Source organism: Pelophylax lessonae, assembly GCF_965119305.1.
Source record: "Pelophylax lessonae genome assembly, chromosome: 2".
Classification (NCBI taxonomy): domain Eukaryota; kingdom Metazoa; phylum Chordata; class Amphibia; order Anura; family Ranidae; genus Pelophylax; species Pelophylax lessonae.
This window is the reverse complement of record NC_138769.1, coordinates 560,358,386-560,383,928: the sequence shown is the minus strand read 5'-3', so window position 1 is coordinate 560,383,928 and position 25,543 is coordinate 560,358,386. Positions and strand designations below refer to the sequence as shown.

General features: G+C 45.1%; 1 protein-coding gene across 1 annotated transcript in view; it reads right to left on the bottom strand.

The window, feature by feature from the left end:
• CS (citrate synthase) overlaps positions 1-25,543 on the bottom strand; it is an 81,757-nt gene that overhangs the window by 11,864 nt on the left and 44,350 nt on the right. Inside the window, exons 2-3 of the mRNA XM_082245885.1 lie at positions 1,830-1,877; positions 1,597-1,704 (exon numbers count right to left, since the gene is read on the bottom strand). Of these exons, the coding sequence (XP_082102011.1) occupies positions 1,597-1,704; positions 1,830-1,877 (156 nt within the window). The remainder of the gene's footprint in view (positions 1-1,596; positions 1,705-1,829; positions 1,878-25,543) is intronic.

Here is a 25,543-nt window from a genome sequence, read left to right as displayed (position 1 = left end):
ATAAATATAATGATTTAGAAAGCCGGTTTCTTTGTTCACTACATATACAAGCCCTGCCTCCTGCTTCGCAATCCACCATAATGGTAGTGCTTTATTGCTCAGTCTCATGATGCCAGTCAATAGGTCTGTCATCCATTAAAAACAAATTGACTGCGCTGTAGTTGATCTCAAAGTGTTTGAGGCATCAAACACTTTCAAAGGCTTTTGTTGCTTTAACTAGGTATTAGTGTAGTTCTTTTTCCCATGTTTGCTCGTTGCAGTTTGTGGTGTCATGGCTGATCAATTCCATTTGTCCATGCATTCATCTAGATTGCCCATATTTGCTAAAGGGACAGGAAACTTCTTGTTCCGAGTCACACAGAGTCTAATTCATGTCTTGCAATATCTGTGTTGCATTATAAATGTATGAGTGCTAATGTGATGAAACTCATCTCTTCCCTTCATTGCTCTTTGTGTCAGATCTAATTACTGTTAAGCGCTAGTCTGCAGAACACTAGACCGAGATCCAGGGATTATGGGATATGTAGTTTCTTTCTATATCAGATTAGAGTCAGAGGGCATGTATTAACCTGTGCTGTATCACATCTTATGTAGGTGAAAAACACAAGGTACAGGTAGAAAGCGTTATAATGTCTTTAATGGAAACCTGTAAAGGACAGCCATTACAGCCTCCTGATGCCAAGAACAGGGAAAGAAGCAGAAGTAGGTGGTTATATTATATCTTGCCATTTCTTGATATAATAGGGATCAATAATGGTTTTGGTTAACATTCAAAAAATGTTAATTTTATTTAAATGGGGTGAAAAGAGCCCTTACTTGGAATAGCAGTAATGACTAATCTGGTTAACATGTAAAAATCCCAGGGCTCCACCTGCTGCCCAGAAAAGGAAAAAGAATTTGAAATATTTAAAATGCATCTTCTTAACAAAAGCATGCTAGAGATTTTTTTTGTTAAAAGTTTAAGTCTTCCACCATCTACTTGCTCCCTATTACATTCGCTTTCCTTTTGGTCCCCCACTCGATCACCTTATTTAAAGTTCCTCAAAGGAGACAACATTGCCTATGGCCGCTGGAAGCTTCTCTTAGGTTACAAACCCCCAACCCTTTTAATGCTGTAGAAAACCGGATGGCATTGAGGGAGAGGCTCACTTTGATATCCTCAGAGGTATCTCTTGGCACAATATGAAGTGCCCAAAATTACATGGTCTTTAAAATATTCATAAAACCCAATTTTGCACTTATACCCTGGGTATGCCTATCAGATTTTTATGGATTCTCATAAAAAGGTACAAAAAAACAAAACAAAAACAAACCACAGTGGGCTGTGGTGAAGGATCTTCAACAAAAAAAACTTTCAATATCTACTGAGCAGATTTTTTTAGTCATCTGATGTGTTAAATATACCAAGAATATGCAGAGCACATTAAAGGGTACAGATTTGAAATAACTCTGTTAGCTATAGCTACTGTCTCAAATACCACTGCAACACCATACCAAACTTCCCAACAATCACATCTTGTCTATGGATACGATTACATGTCACTTAGTTGTTTGCTCTTTCATGAGTAAGCACTTCCCCCATTAGCAAGCTCTTACCATGTCCACTGTGATTTGACCAATGACGGTATTCCCATATTGTTGTCTGAAGTTCTTGATTCTGGTTTGTTCTTTTGGAATGAGATCTGACAGGACATCTTTTAGGTTCTACAGAAATAGGGTGAGAAAAACAGCTCAGCACATAATGTAAAAGCAACAAGTTGGAATTATAAATTACATCCAATAATCTGCCCAAGTCCAACCCCACAGGAAACAAAAGAGCAGGAGCTTACCGTGGAAGAGCTGGCTTGTCGAGCAGCAATCAAAACACAAGGGGAGTTCTGTTTGGAGAAGAAAGAAGAGATTGTGCCCATTATTCAGATGCTTGGACAACATCGATTGAAAATAAAACTGTTGCCTGCCAATGAGATTATATAACGAGCACAGAAAACCCAAGGGAAGGACATTTTCTATAAACATAGATGGGTAATGTATTCTCTATGGTATAAGCAGTGCAACACCAACTGCAGTTTCCAATCCCGAATCATACTATACAAGCTGCAGCAGAAATTCACCACCATATTCAGATGGATCTTTAAACATTTTGTAGAAAGTCTATAAAGCTAATACTGCACCATTATCATCATAGGAAAGGTTTTAGACTGTTACCTGGAAGTGTACTATAGTGTTATAACCATCAAGTGCGGTTGAAATAAATACCAAATCCTTATATTCACACAAACACAGGGTCCAAAACTTTACCATACATTTAATAAAGAAGACCCTCCTATGCCACTGAAAAAGCATGACTGCTCAACCTTTGGGCACCCAAGCTTCTGTGGAACTAAAGTCACAGCATGCCTGTCACTGCCAGCAGGTGATCAGCAGAGCATGCTAGGACACTACTTCAATCTGGCGCAACATTTCTTAAAGACTAAAGACAAAACTTTTTTAGTTTTGGACTGCAGAGAGATTAGGACCCGTCAGTGCCCTGGTTAGGGATATTCATCCTCGACGTTGACTGCACGCAAATATGCGGCCTCTCTGTGCCGACCGGGCGCATATTTGCTTGTATTAGTGCAAATACAGCTGTGCAAGGAGTGCACTCCTGGCAGAGTTACCAGCCGCTTGCGATCGGGAGCTTTCCGATCATGTGACCACTGTGACAGCCAATCATGGCGGTCACATGTTCATAACCCCCCCCCCCCCCATTCATAACCCCTCAAAAGGGCCGGGAGGCCCCCGGCTCCAAAGATTAACAATGAAAATGAAAGTAAAAGAAAATACCAAAATTTCCCCAGAAAAGTAATAAGAGTGGAAATCCTGGGTGTCCCCAAAGAATTCCCTTAATTTGCAGGGGTTTCCTTTCACTTCCTGTTTGGCTATGGGACAGGAAATAAAGGGAAATCTCTGCAACAGGACAGAGATGGCAAAAATAAACCTGACAGGGGTTATAACCCTCCCCCTTGCTGTATCAAAATTGGAAAAAAAAAAAAAAAGTTTTGCCAATAGCTCTACTTTAAGTATATCAAACTGCCCATATTAGAGGTGTGTGTTGCCCCAACAATTCGTATTTGCTGTGTGTGTCGGTTACCATGTACAACTCCAATTCCAAAAAAGTTGGGACACCGTAAAAGCTACATAAAACAGAATGCACTAACTTGGGGATCTTATAAATCCAGTTTTTAATCACAACAGAAAACATTTCAAATGTTTAAACTGAGAAAATGTACCATTTTAAACACTTGTAGCTCAATTACAATATACACGCGATAGTGTTCAAGTGGTAATACCGGGGCTATAGCTGCAGCAGCCAGCTATAACTGTGGTATCAATCTTAACAGCCGGCGATTCTGTACATTTTTTAAAAAGCCCGCTGGTTTCCCTCTGGGCTTTCCGGCGCAATCAGGAAGCCTGGCATCAGATACAGCGGTTCTGCCGGCTGATCATAGAACTGGCGGGTCCCCTCGCCAGCGCTCATGACCCCTCTACCCTGCTGAGTGGCCCACAAGAAGCCGCATCCAATAGGGGCACTCATGCTCATTCGCTCCTTAGCCAGGCTGTTTGAATCTATTCAAACAGTCCGACTCAGCCCCATTTAGAGGGGGCTGCACTTTAAAAAGTTTTTTTTTACCTAAATACATAGATGCATTAACAAAATAAACTCGCATTAAATAGTGTCACTCATTTAGCACCCAAGTAATGCTTAGCTACTAGAGGAAGCACTGCCACTATGCGCGCTCACTGTAGAGCCTGAATCTGGAAGGGATAACACCGATGGCAGATCTACCACGAAGCCATGCTGTGGTCAGATGTACAGTATGCGATTTAGTATTGCCCTGCTGAAATATGTAAAACCTTCCCTGAAAAGCATGTCATCTGGATAGGAGCATTTGCTTCTCTAAAACCACAGAACAGTTTTCCACTTTGCAACAGACCATTTTAAATGAGTATTGGCACAGAGAAGATAGTGGCATTTCTGGATCATGTTCAGATATGGCTTCTGCATTTTTGGATGGCACAGTGATTTGTGTTCACAGACAGTCATTTTTGGAAGTATTCCTGAGCCCATGCAGTGATGTCCATTACAGATTCATCTCTCTTTTTTGCTGTCTGCGGGCCCAAAGATCACAGGCATCCAATATTGCGTTTCGGCCTTGTCCCCTACGCAGAGAGATTTATTCAGGTTCTCTGAATCTTTTAATATGTACTGTAGATGCTGATATATTTAAGTTTGTGCAATTTTACAATGAGGAAAATTCTTAAATGGTTTGGCAATTTTTAGATGCAGCTTTTCACAAGTTGGTAAACCTTTGCCCATCTTTACTTCTAAGGCACTGGCCAAGATGCTCCTTTTAACACCTAGTTATGTTACTGACCTGTTTGCCAATTAATCTAATTTACTTGTGTATAGTGCGTGCACCAATTTAGCAGCTGACACGCAAGGCGACTATACAAAAACTTGTGATTAACCACTTCAGCTCTGCAATATTCAGCACATCTATCGAAGTGTGCTTAGTCTTCTTCCTTGCCTTCTACTTGGGAGCACACCCTCCCTGTATGCCAGAAGTCAGACTTGTGCGGACACAGCCCAGAGTCCATTGCAGCATTAAACTCTTGGCACTGTACTCAAGGTAGAAAGAGGGCAAGGGACAAGACACCACTCTTGTTTCCCTGCAGCTGATGCCCATTACCGAATTGCCATGCCTTTGTCTGCACTGCATGGAGACAGCCATGTTGGTAGAGAAAGGGCTTTGGTTCCTACTTTCACCAGCAAAATGAACAGTGAGTAGCACAATAGTGACTCACCAAACCCCACTCCAAGTTCCCCATTATTAGCAGTTTAAAGGTAGCATTACATTTTTACTCTACATATATTTATGAGGCTGTAGTGCCTGTATAGGGCACAAGAGTGCCTAGGCATCTTCATAACACCAGAAGTGCACTGCAATTTTTCAAAGAGAATTCAAGGCAAAGGGTACATTCTTCTGGGTACTGCTGAGGCACGATAAAGACAATTTCTACAAATTCCTAAAAAAAAAAAAAAAGCGTTGCCTATGGAGATTAAGTACCAATGTTTGTCGCTATTACACGAGCGTGTGCAATTTTGAAGCATGACATGTTAGGTATCAATTTACTCAGCGTAACATTCTCACATTATAGAAAAAATGGACATAAATGCAAAAAGTGAAAGATGATAGATAGATCGATCTCTCACTTTTTCATCTATGTCCATTTTTCTATAATGTGAAAGAGAATGTTACGCTGAGTACATTGATACTAACATGTCCTGTTTCAAAATTGCGCACGCTCGTGTTATAGCGACAAACATTAGTACTTAAAAATCCCCACAGCTGACGTTTTAAAAATTTCTACAGGTTACAAGTTTAGAGCTACAGAAGTGGTCTAGAGCTAGAATTATTGCTCTCGCGCTAGCGATCGCTGCGATACCTCACATGTGTGGTTTGAACACCATTTACATATGTGGGCGCGAATTGGGTATGCGTTTGCTTCTGTGCTCGAGCTCGGAGGGACGGGGCACTTTACACTTTACCTTTTTTTACTTTCCCTTTAAAAAAATATTTTTTTTGATCACTTAATCCTATTGCAAAGAATAATAGAAATAAGCAGGACAGGTCCTCTTTAAATGCGAGATCTGGGGTCAAAAAAACCTCAGATCTCACATCTACACTTAAAAAGCGCAAAGAAAAGAGTCTTTTCCGCAAGGGAAAAAAATAAAATAAGGGCCCTTTAAGGCTTTTGGGAGCAAGCGACGTATGACATCGTTCTGGTCCTCCAAGGACATAGAGTCCAGTGGGGGCCATCTTGCCCTCACTCGACTTCCTTCCTAGAACCTGAAAGGATCGGATCATTTTCCCCACTACCGACTGCTCCGGTAAGCGGGGAGAACAATGGGGAAGCGGCAGGAGAGGGGTGGGCACCTCTCCCATCGCCCATAAAAGTCATCCCCTGGCGAATCCGCCACTAGAACCACTTATGTGAAAGAGGACCGTTGGCCATGTAGAAAAATACTGAGGTTATGGCAGCTATCCGGACATGCAACTGGACTGACTTCTTCATATTGACGGACGGTACTAAGCAGACATCACACGGATCCATACTATCCATACGGTCAGTAACCGGCTCTGTCCCTGTGACTAATTGTTTGCAAACATGCCTGTCCTGGTGAAATTTATAGAGATGGAAGGCTAGCTGAACGGTCGGAGACATACCAAGTGTGTCTATCAGTGAGCATAATCCCATACCCCGGACTGCAATATCTACAGACCAGAGGACATTTAGCTGCAGAGCGCCCTGACTGCTCAGACACATACAGTGGGTACGGAAAGTATTCAGACCCCCTTAAATTTTTAACTCTTTGTTATATTGCAGCCATTTGCTAAAATCATTTAAGTTCATTCTTCTTCCTCATGAATGTACACATAGCACCCCATACTGACAGAAAAACACAGAATTGTTGACATTGTTGCAGATTTATTAAAAAAGAAAAACTGAAATATCACATGGTCCTAAGTATTCAGACCCTTTGCTCAGTATTTAGTAGAAGCCCCCTTTTGATCTAATACAGCCAGGAGTCTTTTTGGGAAAGATGCAACAAGTCTTTCACACCTGGATTTGGGGATCCTCTGCCATTCCTCCTTGCAGATCCTCTCCAGTTCTGTCAGGTTGGATGGTAAACGTTGGTGGACAGCCATTTTTAGGTCTCTCCAGAGATGCTCAATTGGGTTTAAGTCAGGGCTCTGGCTGGGCCATTCAAGAACAGTCACGGAGTTGTTGTGAAGCCACTCCTTCGTTATTTTAGCTGTGTGCTTAGGGTCATTGTCTTGTTGTAAGGTAAACCTTCGGCCCAGTCTGAGGTCCAGAGCACTCTGGAGAAGGTTTTTGTCCAGGATATCCCTGTACTTGGCCGCATTCATCTTTCCCTCGATTGCAACCAGTCGTCCTGTCCCTGCAGCTGAAAAACACCCCCACAGCATGATGCTGCCACCACCATGCTTCACTGTTGGGACTGTATTGGACAGGTGATGAGCAGTGCCTGGTTTTCTCCACACATACCGCTTAGAATTAAGGCCAAAAAGTTCTATTTTGGTCTCATCAGACCAGAGAATCTTATTTCTCACCATCTTGGAGTCCTTCAGGTGTTTTTTAGCAAACTCCATGCGGGCTTTCATGTGTCTTACACTGAGGAGAGGCTTCCGTCGGGCCACTCTGCCATAAAGCCCTGACTGGTGGAGGGCTGCAGTGATGGTTGACTTTCTACAACTTTCTCCCATCTCCTGACTGCATCTCTGGAGCTCAGCCACAGTGATCTTTGGGTTCTTCTTTACCTCTCTCATCGAGGCTCTTCTCCCCCGATAGCTCAGTTTGGCCGCACGGCCAGCTCTAGGAAGGGTTCTGGTCGTCCCAAACGTCTTCCATTTGAGGATTATGGAGGCCACTGTGCTCTTAGGAACCTTAAGTGCAGCAGAAATCTTTTTGTAACCTTGGCCAGATCTGTGCCTTGCCACAATTCTGTCTCTGAGCTCTTCAGGCAGTTCCTTTGACCTCATGATTCTCATTTGCTCTGACATGCATTGTGATCTGGAAGGTCTTATATAGACAGGTGTGTGGCTTTCCTAATCAAGTCCAATCAGTATAATCAAACACAGCTGGACTCAAATGAAGGTGTAGAACCATCTCAAGGATGATCAGAAGAAATGGAAAGCACCTGAGTTAAATATATGAGTGTCACAGCAAAGGGTCTGAATACTTAGGACCATGTGATATTTCAGTTTTTCTTTTTTAATAAATCTGCAACAATGTCAACAATTCTGTGTTTTTCCGTCAATATGGGGAGCTGTGTGTACATTCATGAGGAAGAAGAATGAACTTAAATGATTTTAGCAAATGGCTGCAATATAACAAAGAGTGAAAAATTTAAGGGGGTCTGAATACTTTCCGTACCCACTGTATACTGGTTGAATATCAGATCGGGTATGCAAATCACTGTTTAAAGCCATCTGTATGTTTGCCTGCATGTCTGTCCGTTTTAGTCATATGTCCGTGCCGCTTCACATGATGTCTACTGCTGTGTTCTATGTTTAAAGATTCATCTGGAAAGTGCAGCCATCCAATACATGTCCATTTACCAGAGGAAGTTTGTGGTAGAGCCATCAATTGCCCTTGTATACCATATGGGTGTGAGGACCCTGCACCTTACGGTCATATACGGAGACTTTTGATAACCACCAACCAAAACTTTTACATCAAAAAATTTGCTCAAATATCCCCAACTGGATGTTTCTACTGGAGGTGGCTTTATCCATACATATCATGTTCACACTCCAAGAGTACTACAATTAACTTTATTTTTACTATGAATATTTTTTGATTTTGATTTTCAAGTGAATGTTGGATTTTTCAATGTGCCATTGGGGTGGTGGGTGGAGTCTATAGCGTAGTGGCGCCATTTTTCATCAGACAGGACCTTTTACAGTGCTTCATCTTCATGTTGATTGGTTATTCTCTCATTACACTCTGTGCAATGTTGATGCTGTTGTTTTAACTTTTATTTAATAATTTTTCATTCAATAAAGCTCTATGTGATTCAATTTACCTCACCCTCGTTGTAGCCATACTTTGCAACTGCTTTTCTTCCACTTCTGTTTTTCTTGCAATTTCTGAGTTGCTTGGCACACAGGCTATATGCCGCTGGGTTTGAGGTAATATATTTCTCATATATATGTATATACATACATCACACCCTCATACCCCATTGAGGTTTGAGTGGGCTTCCTAAGGTCCAGTATCCCTCCCCCCCCATTCCCTTGGAATACACATCTGCTGCCATACCACCGGTTTTAACCTCAAAGTACCAACATAAATACACGGTGGGCAGTCTGGAAGTGGTTAAAGATGTTGTCCAGGAAAGTACTAAAACTGGTTGTAAAGGCACAAGTTTTTTTTTACCTTCATGCATTCTATGTGTACAGCACCCCCCCCCCCAATACTTAACAGAGCCCCTCCCTCTCGATCCAGCTATGGCAGTCCAATTCAGTGTAAGGAAAGGAGGAAGTTGGTTATTCCAGGTGACAGACCCTTCACCAGTGAAAAACACACCGTGTTCACCTGAGAGCAATGACCTCTGTTACCAGCAGGTCCAAACACTTTCCCATAAAGGGTAGACCAAAGGCAACGAACTCCAACCTCATCCAAACCACCAGGCTGAAAAAAGAGACCTATACTCCTCCTGGGATATCTTGGATCAGGTTCCCAAAGTACACAGGTCCTCGGTATAAAAATACAAGATGAATCTTCTTGCATCTCCTTTCTGGTGCTCTCATTCAGCCCTGCTCACAGTCAAATGTAACGGGCATGCTTGACCAGTCCCATCACCTTTATTCGCACTGACAGGCTGACTTCCCAACCCTTCAACCTCTGCATCAATGCTGGCAGCACTCATACGTCTGTTTTCCAAAGGCAACCTCAGGATATGATGCTGAGCAGGTACACAAATTCTTTGGTAGACCATGGCGAGGCCTGTTCTGAGCAGAACCTATCCTGGTAAACCGCTGTATGGTCTTGGCCACCGTGCCACAGCTCAGTTTCAGGGTATTGGCAATCTTCTTATAGCCAGGGCCATCTTTAGGTAGAGCAACAATTTTTTTTTTTTTTTTTTAGATCCTCGGAGAGTTCTTTGCCATTCACACCTGAAACCTTGTGACACTAACGAGTCACATGACACCGGGGAGGGAAAATAGCCAATTGGGCCCAAACTGGACATTTTTACTTGGGGGTGTACTCACTTTTGTTGCCAGCAGTTTAGACATTAATGGCTATGTGTTGAGTTATTTTGAGGGGACAGCAAATTTACACTTCTAAAAGCTGTACATTCACTACTTTACATTGTAGCAATTTCTTCAGTGTTGTCACATGAAAAGAAAAATATTTACAAAAATATGAGGGGTGTACTCACTTTTGTGAGATACTGTATGCTTACTATCCTTCCCTTTACAAACTGCCTTATGTGCAGTACAACTCCTAGCACCTCAGACACTGCAATAACCAACCATAAAGCCTTACTATTCAGCTTTATCTTAAAGTCTTATGCAAGCCCTGCCTCACCCTGGCAGTCACAACAAAGAGTACACGTAGTCAATTACCCAATAGATATGCCTGATAACTGATATTAGTAATCATTGTTTCTGAACTTTCAACTCAACCTATTCTGCCCAATGCTCAGAAGGGGTCAAACTGCAAAAGTACTGCAGCAATTGTGCAAAAGAAAAAAAAAATTATATTACAGGCTTGTTCAATGTGTGGTGACCTGCATTTTCCCTCAATGGATAAAGGAAGGTCACTACTAGGGCACATAGAAAACAATAGTTCTCTATGTGGCCCTCTCACACCACATAGCTGATGAGTTGCGGTGCATCTGTGTATTGCACTGGATAACATCACATAGCTCCACAAAGCAGTGCAACATTTGAAAACACCTCAAATGAAGTTAAGAGAAAATAACCTTAGAAGAGAGGATCACCCTGGTTTCCTGCTGGAGCCGACAGTGCACAAGGCTGGACAGTAAAATGCTGCATTTCACAGTGCAGACTAATGTGAGCCTAGCAGGGATCTCCAAACGACGGCCCTCCAGCTGTTGTGGAACTACACGCCCCATGAGGCATTGTAAAACCGACATTCAGACATGACTAAGCATGATGGGAATTGTAGTTTCTGAACAACTGGAGGGCAATAGTTTGGAGACCCCAGAGCCTAAAAGTGGCCATTATGGTTTTTCATTTGGGATGTGGAAGGAAGGTGTGGGGGTGCTGTATCTTAACCACTTGCCGACCGCTCACATGGAGCGTACTGCGGCAAAGTGGCTCGTTCCCGTCCAGCGACATAGACCTACGTCGCTGGACTCCTCCCCCTGTAGGCGGCGCTCGCGCGCCGCCGGAGGCGCGCTCCCGCTGTTTTCATTCACAGCGGGAGTCGGGCCAGGGGAGGAGCAGCGGCGATTGCCGCTGCTCTGCCCCGATCGTCGGGGAGTCGAGTGAGGAGATCCGCTCGCCTGTGTAAACAGAGCAGGCGGATCTCCTAAGTGACAGGGACTGAGATTGGAGTGTTCAGGATAGCTGAACATCCGATCTGTCCTTCTGTCACTCAGTCACCTCCCCCCCCCCCACGCGTCAGTAAGCACCAGGCATACATTAACCCCTCCCTCTCCAATAAAATTAACCCCTTCACTGCCAGTGTCATTTTTACAGTAACAGTGCATATATATATATATATATAGCACTGATTACTGCAGTAATGTCACTGGTACCCCCAAAAGTGTCAAAAATGTCAGTCAAGGGTCCGATCTGTCCGCCGCAATGTCGCAGTCCCGCAAAAAAAAAAAGAAAAAAAAAAACGCAGATCACCGCCATTACGCGTTAAAAAAAAAAAAAAACACCAAAAATGACAGAAATCTTTCCCGTAGTTAGAAAACGCAATAGCTTTTGCGCAAACCAATCAAAATACGCTTATCGTGATTTTTTTTTTTAGCCAAACATAGGTAGCAGAAAACAAATTGGCCAAAAATTTTTTAAAAAAATTTGATTTTTACATATTTTTTGGGGGAATTTCATATAAAAAAAAAATGTTAAAAATATTGTTATTTTTTCAAAATAAACGCTCTTTTTTTGTTTATAGCGCAAAAAGCGCACTGGTGATCAAATACCACCAAAAGAAAGCTCTGTTTGTGGGAAAAAATTGATTTTTTTTAAGAACTTACCGTAAAATCCTTTTCTCTTAGCTCATTGACAGACGCAGTCCTCTGATTCATATCAAATTGGGTTATACTGCCCTCTACAGTAGGACACTAGGCAGAAGAAAACTTTCTGGCCCCACCTTAGGGGCAGTTCCCAGAGGGTATATCCTCTCTCTCTCTGCTACAGGATGTTAGTTATGTCACAAAGCAGTGTCAGAGAATTTAACCCAACCCAACTCAAAGATAGAGGGGCGGGTACTGCGTCTGTCAATGAGCTAAGAGAAAAGGATTTTACGGTAAGTGCTTACAAAAATCCATTTTTCTCTGTCGCTCATTGACAGACGCAGTCCTCTTTGATTCATATCAAATTGGGACGTCCCAAAGCAGTGCCACAAATGAGGGGTGGGAACAGAAATCAAAATCCAGAAGGCCCAACTGGAGCCAACCAGAAGCATCAAGGGACTCATCGAACAAAAAGATGAGACCCAAGTGAAAAACCCAACAAACCCTCGAGGTAGACCAATAGTCTCCTCAAACAGCGGCCTGCAGGAACCTTGCGGCCAAAAGAGGCATCCGCCGATGCCAGCACCTCAACCTTATACAATTTTGTAAAGGTATGAACCGACGACCAAGTAGTCGCCTTGAAAACCTGAAACACTGACGCCTGATGGCGGAAGGCCCAGGAAGCACTAAGCGCCCGAGTAGAGCGTGCCTTAACAGGGAACGGGGGATCCCGACCCTTGAATAGAATAAGCCTATACCACCGTCTGACTGATCCATCTAGAGATGGTCGCGGCAGAAACAGGCAACCCCTTCTTAGGGCCATCCGTGATCACAAACAGTGAATCCGTCTTACGAAATGAATCCGTAGTATTTAAGTATACCCTGATCGCCCGAACTACATCCAAGGAATGCAACGCAAATTCTCGAGGATGACTGGGCTTAGGACACAGGAAGGCAATACAATGTCCAAATTCAACTGAAACTCTGAAACCACCTTAGCAGAAAGGATGGATTCGGACGCAAAACAACCTTATCCCTATGAACCACCAGATATGGGGAACGACAGGATAATGCAGCCAGTTCTGACACCCAACGTGCAGAAGTAATGGCCACCAAGAAGGCCACCTTCTGGGATAAAGTAAGCAAGGGAATCTCCCTGATATCTTCAAAGGGAGGTTTCTGAAGAACCGACAGCACTAAATTAAGATCCCAGGGCGGAAAGGGTGCGCGCACTGGTGGAGCCAGGTGTCGCACTCCCTGGATGAAACTCTGCATCAAGGAATGAGTAGCCAGAGGCTTCTGAAGGAAGATTGCTAATGCTGAAACCTGACCCTTGATAGTGCTCAAGGTCAGTTTCTGCTCAACCCCCTTTTGCAAAAAAGCCAATATTCGGGCCACTGAATAAGAACGTGGAGGGAACCCAAGGGATTCACACCACGCAATATAAGACTTCCATGTGCGATGATAGACTTTTCTGGAAGTCGCTTTCCTTGCTTTAATTAGAGTAGGAATCACTGAAGTTGACAACCCCTTGTACTTCAGCACCGGGGTCTCAATAGCCAGGCCGTTAAGCCAGCGATCGTAAAGCAGGATGGAAGATCGGTCCCTGCGATAGCAGATCCTCCCTGAGAGGAAGTCCCCAAGGAACGTCTGCGACCAGCCTGACCAGGTCGGCGTACCAGACCAGACGAGGCCAGTCCGGAGCTACCAGGATAACTGGCATACAATAGCTGATACTGCCCCCACGGGGTGATCAGCGCGTCTGCTAGAGGATCGCGGGAGCGAGCCCCAAACCTCCGCACTTTCCTGTTGAGCAGAGATGCCAACAGATCTACATTCGGGGTGCCCCAACAAAGGCACAGTTGGTGGAATACCTGTGGATGAAGAGACCATTCCCCTTGATCCAGAATCTGACGGCTGAGATAATCTGCGTGTCAATTCTCCACCCCCGGAATGAATACCGCAGAGAGAGCTGGAACAATCCGTTCCGCCCAACGAAGAATGCTGGCCACATCTATGGCCACCAGGACACTCTTGGTGCCCCCCTGGTGATTGACGTAAGCCACTGCTGTGGCATTGTCCGACTGGATCCGCACCGGGCTGCCCCGGAGCTGCTCGGTCCAATGAATCAGACAAAGTCTGATCGCTCTTAGTTCCAATACATTTATCGGTAACCTGGACTCTTCCAGGGACCAAAGCCCCTGAGCAGATAATTTGCCGAGAATTCCTCCCCACCCGGATAGACTGGCATCCGTGGTGACAATCGTCCAATATATTGGAAGAAATGACTTCCCCTGGCTGAGCATCTGAGACCGAAGCCACCAGACCAGAGACTCCCTGGTCCGCTCGCTCAGTCGGATCCGATTGTCCAGGGAATCTGGATTCCGGTTCCATTTGAGAAGAATCTCTCTCTGAAGGATTCTGGTATGGGACTGGGCAAATGGTACTGCCTCGAAGGAAGCCACCATCAAACCCAGGACCCTCATGCAAGTCCGAAGAGAAAGCCAATTGTCGGATAGTAACAACTGAATCGTTGATTGAATCTTCTGGAGTTTCTCCGCAGGGAGAAACTTTTGCCCTGGATGTGTCTAAAATTAGACCCAGATATTCCAGCCTCCTGGTGGGAACCAGAGATGACTTCTGCAAGTTCACCAGCCACCCGAACTCTTGCAAAGAGATCATGGTGATCTCCAAGTTTAGCAACAGAGTCTACGGAGACTCCGCACGGAGCCGAAGATCGTCTAGGTAACCTAGAATCGATATGCCTCGCTGTCGCAACAGTGCCAACACTGGGGCCAACACCCTTGTGAAGACCCGGGGAGCCGAGGCGAGACCAAAGGGTAACGCCGCAAACTGATAATGGTTCTCTTCTAAGGAGAAACGCAGGAAACGCTGATGTCCTGCGTAAATGGGAATGTGAAGATAGGCATCCTTGATGCCTATGGACGCCAAAAAATTCCCCTGATGTAGGGAGGCCGCTACTGTGCGGATGGACTCCATCTTGAATTTTTGTACCTTGACAAAAAGATTGAGTGCTCTTAAGTCCAAAATTGGACGCACCTTGCCCTCCTTTCTGGGTATTGTGAAAAGGTTCGAATAAAACCCTTGAAAACGTTCTATCCAAGGAACGTGGACCACCACTCCTTGTTGCATTAAATCCGTGACCGCCCCCCGCAAAGCTTCTAAGCGATCCGGGGATAGTCGGATATTGGAAGGGAAGAATCGCACCGGTGGGAGTGATTGAAACTCCATCTTGTATCCTGACCGTATGACTTCGCGAACCCACTTGTCCAGGATTCTGGAAAGCCATGGATCCGGAAACCGGCGAAGACGTCCCCCCACCCCGGCTATGGGTGGGGGCGCACCTTCAGGCTTTAGTAGTCTTATCTTCAGGTCTGGAAGAGCCGGACTTTTGTTTACCCGACTGGCGCCCCTTGAAACCTCCTGGAGGAGCTTTGGAGGGCTTTGCTTTATCGCCCGCCCCAGCGGAGCGAAACATTTATTTTTTTTTTTATGGAGCGAACAAGGAAGGCCCCCGTCTCTGACGAGGTCCTTTACCCTTAGTATTCTGTGGCAAAAAGGTGCTCTTGCCCCCAGTGAGATCCTTGATAATCTCATCCAAGGTGGCCCCAAATAGGCGATCCCCCTGAAAGGGGAGATTAGCAAAAGCTTTTTTGGAACCTTGGTCCGCCGACCAGCACTTTAACCACAGCATACACCTGAGGACCACTGCCGAAATAGATGCCTGCCCTAACCATGGAGTGGCGTCCCGAGCGGCATCACAGACAAACTGTAGCCCTTGTATCATCTGCTCCAGCAGGTCTGATACTGCCTGGGGGATGCTTCTCCCCTCTAAGTCCCGGCATAACAACTTGGTCCATTCTGTCAATGTTTGTGAAACCAAACCAATTGCAATCACTGGCCTAAAAGCTGACCCAATCAGGGAAAAGATGGAGCGAGACACGGCTTCCGCCTTACTATCCACCGGATCCCTAAAGGACGGAGCGTCCTCCAATGGGATAACAGTAGCTATATTTAATCTGGAAATCGGTGAATCCACCAATGGTGGTACTGTCCATTTTTTGAGGAGGGATTCCTCAAACGGATAACGCCTAACTCATGCGTTAGGAAATACCAGGGGTTCGTTTTTGGACGACCCCATTCTTCTTTAATTATATTACCAAAACATTTGGGCAAGGGGAACACTCTCGCCATTTTGGTTGGTTTATTAGTACCAAAAGGAATCTCAGTATCAGCTACTTCCGCCGGTGTAACCTCAAGTCTTAAGGTTTCCCGGACAGATACAATTAGTGCATTCACCAACGCTTCTTCTTGAGCTATGGCGGATGCCGAAACGTCCTCCTCACTGTCTGAGGAGACAGTCACCGAAACACAAGTCCCAGATGAGGGAGCTGCAGTGACAAGCTCAGAATCTGAATCTGAAGTTTCAGATGAAATAGGGGTAGGCGGGGGTCGCTTCCTTGCACCCCGTTCCAGACAGGCCACCTCCACCCGGGATACAAAAGACTCCAAAACCGCTGATAAAGCATCAATTGAAAGTGGGGAACTGGAGGGTCCTGCAGCCACCTCGAGGGGATCAGATGGGGATACATGTGTGGCAGGGTCCCTGCTAATCCCGGACACTTTGCCAGTAATATTTTCTTCTCTTTTTTTTTTTATGTGTAATCCCCCAGCGCAATAGCGCCCCTCAGCGTACCTGCTTTGGACCCCCACAGAGAGAGAGAGACCCCAAGGGCTCACCACCTGATGCAGAGAAGCTTCTACCAAACTGCTCCCAGCGCTGTCCTAAGCAGACCAGGAAGTCCTGTGATAGCTTTCCCGGGTAAAGGAAGTGGCTCTGCCCCCTATACACGCCTTCCGGCGCTCCCAGTGCTACTCCTCGAGGTAGCTGGGTACATCAAACATGGCCGCCCCCATGCAGGAGACAACAGGCTACGGCAAAATGGCAGCCTGCGTGACCTGCGGGCAGCCTGTGTAAACAATGGCGGTTCCTATGCGGCCTATGGGCCTGCGGGATCCGTGCGGCCTGCAGCAAGATGGCGGCGGCCTGCCGATCTTGTGTGGCTTCTACCGGAGGATTGGCGGCGGCCTGCGGACGGCTGGCGGCGGCCTGACAAGTGCAGCCTGCGGGAGGATGGCGGTAGCCCCTGTGCTGCATCACTCTGCATAGGGTAGGTGCTTAACCTTTTACCTACATGCCAGTACTTTCTATGATTATCTAATTAGTCAGCTCCCAAACCAAGCCTGCTGGAGCGTCAGCTCCCAAACCAAGCCTGCTGGAGCGTCAGCTCCCAAACCAAGCCTGCTGGAGCGTCAGCTCCCAAACCAAGCCTGCTGGAGCGTCAGCTCCCAAACCAAGCCTGCTGGAGCGTCAGCTCCCAAACCAAGCCTGCTGGAGCGTCAGCTCCCAAACCAAGCCTGCTGGAGCGTCAGCTCCCAAACCAAGCCTGCTGGAGCGTCAGCTCCCAAACCAAGCCTGCTGGAGTGTAACTCCTATTCACCAAATCACACTCTCAAAAGGAGGATCTGTGAACATGTCATAGGACAGAGGGGGAACCTTAGGATCAAAGGGTCCGACCATCCACAGAGGGGCCCGTATCCATCCCGAAAACCAGACAGGGGGAAAGGGGGAACATCTACTCACCATACCGGAACCGACGGGCACCCCCTCTTAACAGAACCCCTCTCCACCGAGGTGGGGGGCTGTCGACCAATGCGGACGCCATGACTCAGATTCCGACTGGTCGTAGGCGTCCTAGCGAGATGTTTCACTCGCAAGGCCAGTCACCGTCCAGCGGGACTATGTCGCAGGCCGACCCAGCGCGGAGCTAGGGCCTGCACGCGCTTATAGGCTGAACTGGGGTGACCACTGGATCTAAACATCCAGCCCGTCGCCCAGCTCCAGCATAATTGTTTGAATGTGTCGCGGCTGATCCAGCGCGGAGCTGGAGTCTGCACGCGCTTGTAGGCCGGCTGGGGTGACCACTGGATCTCAACATCCAGCCCGTCGCCCAGATCCGGCATAATTTGCTTGAAGATCTCACAGGAAACTGGAGAAAAAAGCTAACTAAAAAAAGGATCTAAAAAATCTTGCCAGGACCAAAGATCCCAGCAAGGAACTTAGGTCCTTACTCCTGACTAGACAGAAAAAAACATCCTGTAGCAGAGAGAGAGGATATACCTTCTGGGACTGCCCCTAAGGTGGGGCCAGAACGTTTTCTTCTGCCTAGTGTCCTACTCCTGCAGAGGGCAGTATAACCCAATTTGATATGAATCAAAGAGGACTGCGTCTGTCAATGAGCGACAGAGAAAAAAGGACGTAAATTTCGTTTGGGTATGGCGTCGCACGACCGCGCAATTGTCAGTTAAAGTCGCACAGCGCCAAATCGCAAAAAGTGGCCTGGACGTAAGACAGCAAAATCCTCCGGTGGTAAAGTGGTTAAGCAGTAGGTGTTTTCAGTCAGCTCTTGAGGAGTGTAGTGATTATCTTTAGCACTGCCAGCAATGACGACTGAAGGTGGGCTCTTTGCATGAACAGTCCCTCCTGAAGCAAAGGAGAAAAGCAGAACATACAAAGTCATTATCCAATGCATTTCAGGAGATCAAAGCCTTAGGCTGGGTTCACAATATCTGCGGCTGCAGCATACAGCAGGTGGTCCGATGCGTGTCTGAATGAGCAATAATTCTAGTACCATACCTCCCTCAAAACACTAACTGATGACCTATAGGGGGGCTTTTAAAGTGTCGCCAATGGAAACATAGGGTAGTGGCATGTTTAAGGTTTGACATGTTTGGTATCCATTTACTCGATGCAACCTCAACAGTAATATGACATAAATTGGAACTACCACTATTTTATTCTCTAGTGTGTCCGCTTTCAGAAAATATATACTGTTTGGGGATTTTATGTAATCTTCAGGCCTAAAATTAATTTTTAAATGTGCAAAAACAGCTTTGGCTGTTAAAGGATAAGTTCAACTTCGGGTACATGTTACATGTTCCAACAAAAAACTTAAGTTTGTTTAAAAATAAATTTAAAAAATGGCTCCTAACTTTTTTTCAGCTGGCTCCTAGATTCAAAGCAAAATTTGTCAACCCCTGGGTTAAGATTATACTACTAAATCAACTGACCTACATCTACCGGTATATTTTCTATAGATTGCATTCCAATTTAGCTTTTATTAACTGCAGACTCAATACACCATGTACACTCAGTTATAGCTTCCAGTGATACTGACCTATTGAGATCCACAGCATTAAAGTTCTACTTACCTGCTCTGTGCAGTGGATTTGCACAGAGCAGCCCGCATCCTCATCTTCTCGGGTTCCTCTTCTGTGATCCTGGCCCCTTTCTCCTGCTCAGTGCCTGCACATAAAGCGGTTTGCTATAGGGGCACCCAAGCTGAGTCGCAGCTCCCTGTGTCCATTCACCCCCCCCCCACTCCCGATTGGCTAGCTGACTACTGATAGCAGTGGCTAATTGGCGCTGCTGCTGCATCTCAGCCAATCAGGAGGGAGAAACTCGGACAGCTGAGACACTTGAGGACATCGCTGGACAGAGAGGGACCTCAAGTAAGTGTTAGGGGGGCTGCTGCACACAGTTTATTTTTCTCTTTATGCATAGAATGCATTAAGATAAAAAAAAACCTTCCGACTTAACTCCTTTAAATTATAACCAATAAAACACTCTCTTTTTCAAGTTTTGGATAGCGTGTAGAGGGATTAGAATGTGTGTCAGTTTTTATTACTGTCTGTTTAGCAAAACATGAAAGAAATAAGAGGGGAAACCGTCCAATGGGCACACTAGCTCTGGCGACAACCAGAAATCCCTCACTTGAGGGATTTCCTACAATTTCCTATTTTTGCAAGGGGACAGGAATTAAAGAGAAATCTTCCCAAATGGACACAAATGGCAAAAATAAACTTTACATGGGTTATAACCCTTCTTACACTATCCAAAATAAGAAAGTTTTGCCTTTAGTTCTACTTTAGACACAAACCGTAGAAACATTCCAGTTCATTCATGGCCATAAGCTGTACTGTACTTTCACAATACAAGGCTGTCTTAACTGAATGGAAAACCTAGGCAACATGCTTGCATAGCTACTTAAAGTGGAGTTCCACCCATTTTTGGAACTTTAGATCTATGTAATCCCCTTTAAAATGGCATTTACCAATGGAAACTTTTTTTTTTTTTTTTTTGCTAGTAAATACCTTAATTTCGGCTTTATTCCTCCTCTCCTCACTTCCTGGTCCAATCGGCGATGACGTCATTCGGCGATCCGCAGTGTCTGCTGGGATGTATTCTATTCCAGAAATCTCGCAGTAGCTGTATCTGTACTGAGCCGTGCCTGCCCCGCCTCCTCTCATTGAGTTGCATTGTATGAATGGATTAAGGCCGTTCTCTGCCTTAATACATTCATACAATGCAACTCAATGAGAGGAGGCGGGGCAGAGAACAGCCTTAATACATTCTAAAATGCAACTCAATGAGAGGAGGCGGGGCGGAGGCGAGGCGGGGCAGAGGCGGGGCAGGCACGGCTCAGTACAGATACAGCTACTGCGAGATTTCTGGAATAGAATACATCCCAGCAGACACTGCGGATCGCCGAATGACGTCATCGCCGATCGGACCAGGAAGTGAGGAGAGGAGGAATAAAGGAGGAGGAATAAAGCCGAAATTAAGGTATTTACTAGCAAAAAAAAAAAGTTTCCATTGGTAAAAGCCGTTTTAAAAGGGATTACATACATCTATGTATTCCAACCTATTAAAAATGGGTGGAACTCCGCTTTAAGTATAACTCAGCCCTACCCTGGAATAATGCTGCTACAGAATCAGAGCTGAAATGGGACTAGGATATCAAGACCAGGTTATGAGTTTTCAGCCTGCATGCCAAGTTGTTAAGAATTCACAGTTTATACAAAATAAACTTGTTTACATACCACAAGCATGTCAATAAAACCTATAACAGGAGCAGCTCTGGATAAAATGCTAGTTCTATCTGCATCAACCAGCTTCAAACTGGGAGAACAGCCTGCTCTCACGTGCCTACTGACAGCTACAAGCATCATCTGTCATACTACATGTTAGTAGGTTTCCCTACTACTGTTACATAGTGAGGTTGAAATAAATAAAAAATAAAAAAAAAGACACCATTCCAGTTCAACCTATGATGTAAGTGTGTGAGCAGTCAATAGTACATCATATTCTCCTGTATGTTGTGGTTGTTAAAGCGGAGTTCCAGCCACAAAAAAAAAAAATTTCAACATACATACCCCCGGGACAGTCAGGGCTAGTACATTCCACAATGGCTAGCCTCTGATCTGTCCCGGTTCGCACTTACCTGCAAGAAGAAATACTTACTTTTAAAATTTCTTCTCCAGCGCCGCCATCTCAGGTGTGGGCAGCTTGAAGCCAGCGCGATCCTCTTCTGCGGCCTCTTCCGTCCTCTTCGGTCCCACGATGCACTGTGTCGGCCCAGCCGTCACTTCCGGGGCCGCAGCGTCATCCCTGCACAGCTTCTGGGCATGCCCAGAAGCTGTTTAGCAAGGTACGACGCGCCTGAACTGGAACTGACGTCGGGGCCGGTGCATTGATTCCTGGGAGTGATGACGTTCAGCTCCCAGGAATCATTGCAAAGCGGAAGTGACGGCGCGGGCCGCGGCCGTCGAGGGAGGAAGTGGAAAAAAGGTATGTTTTTCTGCAATTACAAGGTAAGAAAAAAAAAAAAAAAAAAACAAAGTAATTATACATTTCTGTTTCAGGTGAGCTATAGTTGATTTTGTGGCTGGAACTCCGCTTTAAGGTGCCCATCTAAATTTTTTGAAACCATCAATGCTTCTTGCTGATACCACTGCTTGTGAAAGAGTAGTTTGTTCCCTATGCTAGGGTCACCAGTACAGTATTTGTACATGGATATATCCCCCCTCAAGCAACTCCTCCAGAGAGTATAAGTTCAATGCTTGTAGTCTTTCCTAATAGCTGAGGTCCTCCAGTCCCTTAATTAGCTTTGTTGCCCTTCTCTGGACTCTCTCCAGTTCCAGCACATTCTTCCTGAGGACTGGGGCCCAGAACTGGACGGCATACTCAAGATGCAGCCGGACCAGCGTCTTGTAGAGTGGTAGAATTATTGTTTTAGCTCTGGAGTGAATCCCCCCTTTTTTTTTTTTTTTAAATAAATGCCAGTATTTTGTTGGCTTTGCTTGCAGCAGTTTGGCATTGCATGCCATTGCTTAGCTTGTCGTCTACTAGGACCCCCAGGTCATTTTCCAGCTTGGGATTCCCCCTAAAGGTTCTCCCTCTAGTGAGTAACTTGCATTCTTATTTCTGGCACCCAAATGCATTACCTTACATTTTCCAATATTAAACCTCATTTGCCATGTAGATGCCCCCCAATTATTTTGTTCAGGTCTTCTTGTAAGGTAGAAGTTATTTCCCTGCTTAATTGAGCATCGTCCACAAATACTGAGGATTGAGCCGTTTAGCCCATCCTCTAGATCGTTTAAGAATAAATTTAACATGATTGGTCCCAGGACAGATCCTTGGGGGACACCACTTTCCACACCAAACCATATTGAGTACTCCCCAATCCCCATCCTTTGGACTCAACCCTGAAGCCAGTTTTCAATCCAGGTACTCACCCTATGGTCCATACCTAGGTACATTAGTTTGTACAGTCAAGGTTTGTGGGGAACCTTATCAAATGCCTTTGCAATATCCAGATACAGCACACAGGCCTTCCTTTATCTAGACCGCAGCTCACTTCATAGAAGGTTAAAAGATTGGTCTGGCAAGAACGATCTTTCATGAATCCATGCTGATTACTACGAATGAAACCATTTTCCTTACTAAAATCTTGTATATAGTCCCTCATCCCCTCCAATAACTTTCAGACTATTGATGTTAGGCTGACCGGCCTGTAGTTCCCAGGAATATAGCTCGGCCCTTTTTTTAAATATTGGTGCCACGTTGGCTTTTCTACAATCAGCTGGTACCATTCCCATCAGCAGACTGTCCATGAAAATTAGGAACAATGGTCTGGCTACCACCTGGCCGAGTTCCTTAAGGACCCTCTGGTGGAAGCCATCTTGTCCCAGTGACTTATTTATGTTAGGTTTTTCAAGTCTAGTTCTGAGTCCGTCTTATGTTAACTATGAGAGAGTGTTTCCTGTGACAGCTTATCAACTTTACAGTCTAGGTTACTGTATCCCTATGCGCTGCCGCCCCCCCCCCCCGTTTCTTTTGTGAAAACTGAGAATGATTTAGAACCTTTGCCATCACTCTCTGCTTTATAGCCAGATTCCCGTCATCGTCCTTTATGGGGCCAATATGTTCTGGCCTCACTTTCTTACTATTTATATACTTAAAGAATGTCTTGTTTTTTTATTTTACTCTCTTCTGCTGAGTGCCTTTGATGTTCCATCTTAGCCGCCTTGATTGCGCTCTTACATTTCTTATTGCATTCTTTGTAATGTTATAATTCTGCCAATAACCCCTCAGCCTTGTATTTTTTAAAGGCCTTTTTATTTGTTTTTATATACATTTTTATGTTGGAGTTTAGCCACCAAGGGTTTATTTTAGCTCTTTTAAACATATTCTCTGTTGGAATGCACAATACCTTTATTTAGTATGTTCTTCAAGCACTCCCATTTTTCCTTCGTGTTCTTTGTTCCTAGGATTCTATCCCATTTAATATCGTCTAGCAAAGAGCGCAGTTTAGGAAAGTTAACTCTTTTGAAATTCAGTGTCCTTGTACTACCCTTCCTATTTCTGTGGTTTATACTGAAACTAATAGACCTATGATCACCGTTTCCTAAGTTGCCCCATATTTCTACATCCACAATCAGGTCTGTATTGTTAGTAATCAGTAGGTCTAGTAACACATTGTTTCTCGTTGGTGCGTTACCATCTGACACATGAAATTGTCCTGCAAAACATTTATTAAATGGCAAGGCTTAGACGAATGCGCTGTTCCTGTATCTATATTCATGCTAGTTCTGTCCTACCACTAGTTCGTGCCATTTCTGTCCTACCACTGGTTACTAGTTACTGTACACATTACATATCTGCAGGAGATTGAGGCTTCATATAAAAAAAAAAAACTTTCAGGTTTATGTCACACGTTTGTCCTTGACCTGTCATTGTTCTGTACTCCACTTTATACAGAACTAATGATTGAAGCTATGACATAACGGATACATAATTTAGGCCAGAGCTTGACCTTTTGGCAGGTAGCCATTGTGACTGGAATGTCCTGGCCATAAAACTCTCCTAAGAATAGTGCCTTCAGCGTGTTGCTGAGAAACTAAGTCTGGCTCCCCCTGCATCCCAAGTCATGTGACTTGTGGGGAACTTGCAGCATTAGAGGGAAAAGCTGAATTCCATTCTCCCAGCTGTACAACCATCTGAATGGAAGAGATCTGGCATTACCAATTACAGTTATGCCTGGTTAGGGAAAGGCAATTACACAGCACATACTTGATAGCATTAAACTGTACAATTTACATGTGAGAAAAAAACCCTTTGGTAATACTGTATTGCAATCGGTCTCTTAAAAAGTTATTGTCCTAAAACTAAACTATGTGGTACAAATCACAACTCAGTAGGGGAAGAGGGTACAAAGAAAAAAAAAAAAAAAAAAAAATCACTCATTGTGAACTTCCAATGGATGAATAAATGGCTAGTTTGGACACAGAGTCTTGCACTATTTCAGCCATCATAAATTATCCTACTAGACATGTGCCCAGGGTAAGGATTCGGAGCAATAAAAAGATCCACAGCTTAAAAGGAGAGGTATAGCAAAAGCTAATTTGGCTATACTTCTCCTGTAGGTCACACTTCGTTCAGAACTCCTGTGACCCATTTTCAGCCAAGAGTGGGCTAAAGTCCGCTGTCAGTTGAGGTCACTCAGCCAGTCCAGGCTCAAGAATGAATGGGATCCACCTGCCCTGACTCGAGTCGCTGAGAGCCTGAACAAGACCCTTGCGTCCCCCCTCCACAGTCCATCGCTCCACTGAGTGCTGGAAGGGAGAGCAGAGAGCCACTGACTGACAGTCACAGCTCTCTGCTCAGAACAGAGGGAGAGAACTGAGTGATCAGTGGTGTTTGACCACTCCGTTTTCACTGCAGAGCCAGTGGGGGGGACAGGAAAGGTTTGTTTTTTCCATACTTCTCTTTTAACCTCCCTGGCGGTAATCCCGAGTGTGGCTTGGGGTTAATTTTCAGTACCAAAAGCGGTAACCCCCGAACCACACTCAGAGTTACACTGTAGTATCCCTGTAGTGACACTTACCTATTCCCTACGATCCCCTGATGTCACCCCGGTGTGTCCTCCGACTGATGGCAACATCAGTCTTCAGGGTTCCCTTCCCTGCGAGCGCCGGGGCGATGCAGGGGGATGGCACTGGGCAGAAAATTCAAAAAATTAAACAAAACATGACACATTGTAATCTGTAAGGATTACATTACTGTATCAAACCATTTCACCTCAGTTTTGTCCCTAGTGCTTTGTCCAGTGCCCCAACTGCACTTTCACTGTTCTTTCTGCCTGGAAACTTGAGAACGTCCATGGCATCCAAAAAGCGCCCCTTTAGGTCAAAAGCGGTTTTAGACCAGCTAGAAAACAGCGACAGCGAATTTGAATTACTTGCAGAATTGAGCTATAGTGATTCGTGGGGAAATTCGTCATCAGACACTGAAAGTGACGACAGCAACAATTCTGCAACTGAGCTCAG